General features: G+C 50.2%; 1 protein-coding gene and 1 long non-coding RNA gene across 3 annotated transcripts; both read left to right on the top strand.

The window, feature by feature from the left end:
• The first annotated feature begins 560 nt into the window (after positions 1-560).
• Positions 561-2,450, top strand: LOC116236625 (inositol 1,4,5-trisphosphate receptor-interacting protein-like 1). Its single transcript, XM_090141855.1, has one exon. It carries the CDS (start codon positions 564-566, stop codon positions 2,019-2,021), a length of 1,458 nt encoding a protein of 485 aa, XP_089997981.1. The 5' UTR covers positions 561-563; the 3' UTR covers positions 2,022-2,450.
• A 47-nt stretch (positions 2,451-2,497) lies between these two features.
• LOC149917949 (uncharacterized) lies at positions 2,498-8,453 on the top strand. 2 transcript variants are annotated; one of them, XR_016467155.1, is made up of 3 exons: positions 2,498-2,967; positions 3,219-4,383; positions 6,297-8,453. It is a non-coding gene; the product is annotated as an uncharacterized LOC149917949 (long non-coding RNA). The 2 variants fall into 2 exon arrangements; XR_016467154.1 differs by having other exon boundaries at positions 3,216-4,383.
• The last annotated feature ends 4 nt before the right edge of the window (positions 8,454-8,457 follow it).

The following is an 8,457-nucleotide window of genomic DNA, read 5'->3' as shown; positions in this document are numbered from 1 at the left end:
GCAGTTCAGTCGGGCGGCGCTGCCGGGCCGGGCTCGCTCAGCCTCGGCTTCATTTGCGCCACGCGGTGGGCGCCATTTTTGCAGTGTCTGCTGCACGGCCTCAGACGTGAACGGTCCAAATCGTTTCTTACACGTTCTCACATCGCTTGTACACCTTCACACGTTTTCTTTTCCTGGCTTTCCTATCCATCCTTACAGCTCTCCCGTCCACCTTTACACATCAACAGAGCATTGTACAAAGCACTCTTCAACTGTTCACACATCCCCTGGATGCCACGCAGGTGCCGCGTAACATCACAGTGCATCACAGTACGGGGCTGGTATTGAGGCTGTCAGCAGGCAGTGCTGCTCCGCTTTGGCCTGGGCCAGCGGTGAGTGCAGCAGCAGGGGGGGGCTGTGCTGGGCCGGGTGCAAACACCGCCCGCGAGGGGTTTGGGAGCCTGCAGTGACAGCAGCCTGTGAGCGGCTCTCTGGGCAGTCACCACCAGCGCTGGGCTCGGCCCCTGCTGCCTCCCAGCTCCCACCAGCCCCACTGACCTCCCCTCTCTCACCTCTTCGACATCATGGCTTTGGCGTTTCTCTTCGCCTTGTTGCTGCAGAGAATACCATTTGTTGCTCATAATTTTGATACGGACGTGCTCGACCGCATGCAGCAGCGTGAGATGTATCTGCAAGAGCAGATGACGAAGATGCTGCTGGAAATAGAGGAGGAGGACATGGTGCAGAGCAGGATGGACATTCAAGCCCTGCTCTTCACTGCGTTGCCTTACTGGTTTGTTCTTTGTGTTTTCGTCCCTCTATTTTGGCTCACGTGGAAGATCTATAAAAAGATACAGGGAGTTGAAGACGGCAGTGATGAGGAGAGTTCCAGGAGTGAGGAGGAGGAGGAGGAAGAGGAGGATGATGGTATTTTTTTTTCTGATATGTTCTGGACAATCCAAAGCCATCAAAGCGATTGTGAACAGATGTACTCGCTGATGCGTTGCGTCATGGATGTATGCCAAGATATGATGTCAGACACTTTCTATCCAGTGCCAGAGTGTCTCATAGGGGTGGGCAGTACCTTTGAAGGCTGGTGTCCCGTTAGAAACGTACCTGTCTTTAGCCTGCTTGTGCCCCTGTTGGCCCCCCGTGGGCACACTTTCCACCTGGATCTGGGCACCACAGGGGAGGTACCAGCAACAGACTCCTGCATCCGTGTCGAGCTGGAATGCACGTGTGGGAGGGAGCAGGAGATGCGCATGCTGTGCTTCCTCCACTCCTCCACAAAACAGCTGGACAGTCAGGAACCCAGCCTCCTAGGCAGCCTCTGCACTGACTCCTACCTAGACGCGGAGAAGACTGCCTGCTGGTTCCAGGAGCTGATCTGTGATGCCTGGAATCGCATGCCCGTGTCAGAGTTTACCATGGAGATAGACACGGTGAAGTCCAGGCGCTCCTGCAGGATTCACGTGAGAGATCTCGACCAAAGAATCTTCTACATTGAGTTCGTGTTTGGCGTACAGCAAGATGATACAGACATCTTTCTGAGCAGCCATGAGATAGTGGCTCGTCATACCCCCAGCACGGTCTGGCCACAGAGCTGTGTTGTGGCAGAGAGAAAGTTCCTCCAGTATATAGCCAACCATGCCCAGGGGGGCAGTTTCTACATCAGATATCTCCAACTGTGTGCCTATCTCATGGCGGGCCTCAAGTTTTCTATCTATGACCTGAAGACAGTGGTCATGCACCTCCTGACTACCATCCCTTTGGAAGGGTGGCACAGGAGGGATTTCCTGCAGCGGATGGATGACATCGTGAACTACCTGTCCTGCTGTGTAGAGGAGAAACGTCTGAACCACTTCATGGTAGGAAATGACTTGGTGCCAGAGGAGATTATCTTGCCGCAAGAGTTCCGAGAGTCCGCACCGCTCAACGTGTTCCAGCACCTGGAGGAGGAACCGGACAAATATGAGCAGGCGCAGCTGGATGTGGAGGAGCTGCAAGACCGGTTCACAAGCATGGTGATCTATGGGAGATGAGAGGCGTGCACTTGTCCCACAGATGAGCTCTGGGAATTGCTCCGAGATGTTTTCTCCACACTGGGGCAGCCATATCCTGTGGGATAATGTCACGGAGTTAACTAGATCAATCTGTGCCCGTGACAGGGGGCAGTAGGCCCCTGCCCCCCCTCTCTCCTCCTGTCCAAGCTGAATTCTGGCAGCTCAGGCTACCTGAAGGTTATTTTGCTGTTCTTCAGTAGCCCTCTTGGGCACAGGAGCATCTACACGGCGTACCTTCACAACCATTTTCTTTATTCGGGCAGCAATAGCTTTCCACAGTTCAGCAGCACAAATAGGTTTACCCCTTCTTTGCCAGTTATTTTGCTCCCACTGCTGTAACCACCCCCATAGAGCATTTGCCACCATCCAGGAGTCAGTGTAAAGATAAAGCATTGGCCACCTCTCCCATTCAGCAACATCTAAGGCCAGTTGGACAGCCTTTACCTCTGCAAATTGGCTTGATTCTCCTTTCCCTTCAGTGGCCTCTGCAACTTGTCGTGTGGGGCTCCACACAGCAGCTTTCCATCTGTGATGCTTTCCCACGATACGACACAATCCATCAGTGAACAAGGCATATTTTTTTTCATTTCGTGGTAATTCATTGTATGGTGGGGCCTCTTTAGCTCGTGATACTTCTTCTGCTGGTGATGTTCCAAACTTTTTACCTTCAGCCCAGTCCATGATGACCTCTAGGGTTCCTGGACGGCTGAGGTTCCCCATCCGCGCTCGTTGCGTAATCAACGCAATCCACTTACTCCAAGTGGCATCAGTTGCGTGATGGGTAGGGGGAACCTTTCCCTTGAACATCCAGTTCAGCACTGGCAGTTGAGGTGCCAGAAGGAGCTGTGTTTCAGTACCGACCACTTCAGAAGCAGCCCGAACCCCCTCATACGCGGCTAAGATCTCCTTTTCAGTGGATAGTAAGGTAAGGTGTCTTACCTGCACCTGCCTGGCTTTCATAATTCTGGTTCTGAATATGTAATTTCAGTGATTTAAATAACAATAATAATAATAATAATAAATTTCCCTATTAAAATTAAAAAACCAAAAAAAAGAAAGGGGGAGGGGGGGGAGTGCAGGTATGACCCCTCAGGAATGAATAGCTAAAGCATACTTTGTATTTAATTTTTAAAATTGTTGGATAATGATAATGTGGGTATGCTTGTGTCTTAGCAGGAACAGGTCCGAGATGGGTACCAGCACGGTGGGTGCGACCAGCTGTCTCAGCACCAGCTGTAATGTGATCACTGCACTTCCAGCAGCAGTTTGGACACTCACCACGAAGTCACGCTTTGTTTGTCAAACTGCCTCACCAAGAAATCGTAAGAACTGGAATCGTTGGGAATTGGTTACCATAGACTATTGTTTGTATGCTTAAGAGTCCATCGTTTGTTCAGTCTGATAATTTTGGTAAAGTGCTACTTTTAGAATTGTTTCTGAACTTTGCTTCTTTTTCTGTTAATAGAAAAGGGGGAGATGTGGGATAAAGGAGGTTATTGCTAATGAGTGGCAAAGCTCAACAATAACTTGAGCCAGACCTATATACTCACAAGTCGCCTAGCCCTCCCATGTAACCAGTCTTGGTTGCATGGGAAAACTGTGGCAAGCACCTACGATAAAAGTCTTCTGCACCAGCGAAGGAGTCAGCACCTCTTTCGCCACACCTGCAAGGGAGCTTGAGGCCCTCTTGCACCCCTTCATGCCAATGAAGAGGGTGATACACGGACACTCGAAACAGGAACTCCTGAAACCAGCCAGGCAGAGACCATCTGGCCTCTCAGAGAGCATCTGTTTGCTTTGGGAGCAACTTCCTCAACAAAAATGGGCAGTGAAAGGCTTGCTTGAAGAAACTGATTTGAAGAAGTAGAGCACAATGTATTTTGTAACTTGTCCTTAGAAACAGCTGATGTGAAAATGTAGAAATACCACATGTTTAAGTAGCATATTTTAGAAATGCAGTTGTTGAATTAAGTGATTAATTCTCACTTTCCAAACTCTAATCATTGCTAAATGTTGCGAATAGTACAGGTATAGTATTCTAGACTAGAAAGCGTGTCATAAGGCTATTCTGTTTTGATAGCAATCATAATAAACATACCTATTTTATAATCTTACGTAGTGTATGGGAACTGCTGAATCGTGGCCTGACCTCTAACTGATCACCTGAGGCGAGCAATGAGTCAGCCATGGGAGCACAGGTGAAGGCAATTCACCTGTGCTGCCAGAAGGTGTGGAGCCTGGCTCCGCCTCTCCTGGACCCATTTAAGAGCTGACTACCAGTAGGGAAGGATTTCTTCTGGAGATCCCTCTTCTGGAGTTTTGCAGTGAGCCCAGGACATGGGTAAGTTTTTTAGCTATGTTGTTTTTGCTATTGTAATCTGCTGTGCCAAACTCTATTGTTTATTTCATAATTATAACATCTTTATATGCACTGACTATATATGTGGGTTATGGAGTTTGATTCTGCACATCAAAGCCCTCTACCTGTAAGTCTTTATCAGAGGAAGCAGGGACAGGGTGCTGACTGCTTGGTTGCCACAGAGTTGGGTAGCATGGAAGAGGTGACCCACTGATTTCCCACCTTCTCCTGGGCGTGATGGTGGCACTTCCTTGCTCTGGCAGCTCTGGCTGTTTTCCAGACCCTGCATTATAGAGGTAAAAAATTACAAGCTTTCAATAATCACCCATCAAATGAGTGGTACGTGTCTGAGTGCTGCAGAAGCCCAGGCTTCTTTCTGTTGCCCTTGGACTGCAGAATGCAGCCATTTTAGCAGGGGTGACTGCCAAGCTGCTATCTGCCATCTATCAGTGCTCCTGGTTGTGTGGGGAGGTCCCAGAGCATTGGAGGCTTGCTGATGTGACTGCCATCTACACAAAGGGCCACAAGGAGGATCTGGGGAATTACAGGCCTGTCAGCCTGACCTTGGTACCAGGGAAAGTTATTGAGCAAATCATCTTGGGTGAGATCACATGGCAGGTGTGTGGCATCCTGGGGATCAGGCCCAGCCAACACAGGTTCATGAAAGGCAGGTCGTTTCCTTCTACGACTGGGTGACCAGACTGGTAGATGAGGGAAATGCTGTTGATGTAGTCTACCTAGACTTCAGCAAAGCCTTGGACACAGTCTCTCCCAGCATTCTCCTGGGGAAACTGGCTGCCCGTGGCCTGGACAGGTATACCCTTCGTGGGTAAGGAACTGGCTGGAGGGCCGTGCCCTCTAACAGGTAGTGGTTAATGGAGTTAAGTCCAGTGGTGACCCGTTTCAAGTGGTGTCTCCCAGGGGTTGGTACTGGGGCCCATGTTGTTTAATATTTTTTTATTGATGTCCTAGTTGAGGGGATTGAGTGTACCTCATAAAGTGTGCAGGTGCCACCAAGCTGGGAGGTAGTGTGGATCAGCCTGAGGGTAGGGAGGCCCTTCAGTGGGATCCAGATAAGCTGGATTGCTGTGCTGAGATGAATGGGATGAGGTTCACCCAGGCCCAGTGCTGGGTCCTGCACTTTGGCCACAACAACCCATGCAGCGCTATGGGTTGGGGCTGAGTGACTGTATGACTGTGAAGAGGAAAGGGACCTGGGGGTGTTGGTTGATGCTCGGCTGAACGTGAGCTGACAGCGTGCCCAGGTGGCCAAGAGGGCCAACGGCATCCTGGCCTGCATTAGAAACAGTGTGGCCAGCAGGAGCAGGGAGGTGATCATCCCCTGTACTCAGCACTGGTGAGGCCGCACCTCGAGTGCTGTGTTCAGTTTTGGGCCCCTCATTCCAAGAAAGACATGGAGGCCCTGGTACGTGTCCAGAGGAGGGCAGCAAAACTGGTGAGGGGTCTGGAGCACAAATCTTCTGAGGAGCGGCTGAGGGAGCTGGCATTGTTTAGTCTGGAGAAGAGGAGGCTCAGGGGAGACCTCATTGTGCTCTACAACTGCCTGAAGGGAGGCTGTGATGAGGAGGGGTTTGGCCTCTTCTCCCAGGCAACAAACAAGACCTGGGGAAATGGCCACAGGTTGTGCCAGGGGAGGTTTAGGTTAGACTTAAGGAAGAACTTTTTCTCTCAGAGAGTGATCAGGCGCTGGTATGCCCTGCCCTGGGAGCTGGAGGCGTCGCCGTCCCCGGCAGTGTTCAGGAGGCGTCTGGATGAGGAGCTACGAGATATGGCTTAGTGCTCGTGGGAGCGATGGTGACGGGAGGGCGGTTGGACTGGATGATCTTGCAGGTCCTTTTCCAACCTTGTGATGCTATGATTCTCTGTGCCGCTAGGAGTCGCTGTGGTGCCGCGCAGGGACGCGGCCGGCATCCCGCAGCACCTACGCTGCTACGGAGAGGAAAAACGTCTGAACCCCTTCCTCTTAGGAGATGAGGTTGAGCCCGAGGAAACGTTTGATTGCAGTTTTACAGAGTGTCTCAGGAAATCCCAACCACTTAACGTCAGATCCCACAAACTCTGCTGCAAACCCTGTTCTTAGAAGGACAATCTCAAACATCTGTTGATGGCTTTCTGGGTTCTCACACCTCTTGCCTACTCTGCCAGCTTTGGCCACCTGTACCTGTCACTGGGTGACTGCATCACGCATCTGGGATGAGTTCACAGGCACTCCTTTGAGGTCTCAGCTCTTGACATATGTTGAAACTTTTCCACTGTGCTCAAGGAGATGACTAAGCTCTTAAAACTGATGTGGGCAACTGTGCGTCTGCTGTCTGGACTTCTCTGGTCTCTCATTGTGAACCGATGGAGGAATGCAGCCTGCCTCTTCCATTGTCTGAGCATTCTCTGTGAATTTCATCCGATCTGGCTTCTAGCAATGGTGATGCCCCATCATGGTGAGTCTCTGCCAGACGGGCTCACTGATATATTGCCTTGCATTGCCACCGCTCCCTACTGCGTGACTTTGTGTGCCAGCATCCCATCACACATCCCCTTGCCCAAGCACTGCTTCACCCACCAGAAGGCAGGAAGAGGGCTGAACTAGCTGGCCATCAGCCCTCTCTAAGAATGCTGGTCTCTTTTGAGGCACTCCACTCACTCCATGCAATGAAGCAGAAGTTTGGCCCTGCAATCACAGCCCAGCTGATTCCTTCCCTGCCCAGCTGGAGAAGGCAGGCACTGCACTGACTGGGCTTTACCTCTAACAGAGCAGCCAGGCTTTGCACTTAACCTCTGGGGCAACAGTTCAGTCAAACTGAGGTCTTGTTTCACAATGTCAAGTAGGGTTAATGCATTATGAGACTCACTGACTTGGTAACATTGATGGAGAGAGGGGAGCAGCATCCTGTCTCAGCACTTGAAAGATGAGGAGGAACAACTGTCTGCTGGGACAGACAGCATGTGAAAGTCTCTGTGGTCTCTGCTCTTCCCATTCTCTTTTCTTTGGAATGTGTGTTTTCATGCACCTTGATACACTGTACAACTGCTGTGAACTTGCCTCTAGCTGGAGCCAGAGATTGCTGTATTCCACTGTGGTCCTGAAGTAGCTTAATAAGTGAGTGGCTAATGATGCTCTTGCCGCCTTCGAAAGGTCAGTCTTCCACGGCCTGCAGCTGGTCAATAGACTCCTTAAAGCAACGAGATCCAGCAGTAGTGGGAATGAGGGAGAAAGAACCCTCTCGGAATGTTTAGCCACGCCAAATCACACCTATTGTGGAACAAAAGATGGAAGTAGCCCATAAACTACTTGCTGAGTTTCTTTCCTTCTCTCCAGCAGCTGTTTGTTTGGTATGGTGATCCCTTCTCTTGTGTTGCAAGACAACAAGTGGAGCCATCAGTCAGGCTACAAGTTAGGTCACTGCAAAGATTAGGGGTTAATCCATTAATCCATTGCAAAAGGCAGAGCTGAGTGAAACACACCCATGCAATGAAAGACCTGGCTGGCCCAGAGCAGGCAAGTTGTAGGGCAGACACAAGAGCTCCCAGCATCACCAAAGGCGTGAGTGGCAGCTCTGCAGGATAAACTTGAACTGGATGGAGGCCTGCAGACGTTTGGGTGGGTTTGTTTGTGCCAGGGCTAAATCTTCCTCCAGAAAATGCCATGATCCTGGTAGTTCACACGGTTTGCCTGCTCCGAATTAAGAGTTATGAGCTGCAAGAGGTGTTTGGTCAGCTGAAGGCAGATCACAGAATGCACAGATCTAAATCAGGTGAGCCAGTGAATGGAGAAATCACAGTACTCCTAGCCACATCAATCCCAGCCTGTGTTTGCAAGCAGCTTAAAAGAACATGTACACAAAACACGGGTGGGGAATGGTGGAAAACTTGCTATTTCCAAGCAGAATGCTTCCTGGAATCATGCATGTTTTGTGTAGCAATTAATGGAAATGGTTGTGCAAGTGTTATGACCCTGTATTGTTTTAGTATTTCTTGTTAAACAATAGTACTGCTATAATAGTATTATTGTATGCGAATACATATTATGGAAAAGGTGTA

The sequence above is a fragment of the Phasianus colchicus genome, chromosome 5, assembly GCF_987193195.1.
Source record: "Phasianus colchicus chromosome 5, bPhaCol1.hap1.1, whole genome shotgun sequence".
Classification (NCBI taxonomy): domain Eukaryota; kingdom Metazoa; phylum Chordata; class Aves; order Galliformes; family Phasianidae; genus Phasianus; species Phasianus colchicus.
The sequence above is the reverse complement of the archived record's forward strand: the minus strand, read 5'-3'. Positions and strand labels throughout refer to the sequence as shown.

Bases quoted from the DNA above. Each gene is read 5' to 3' on its own strand.
- LOC116236625 (XM_090141855.1), top strand. From the start codon at position 564: ATGGCTTTGGCGTTTCTCTTCGCCTTGTTGCTGCAGAGAATACCATTT.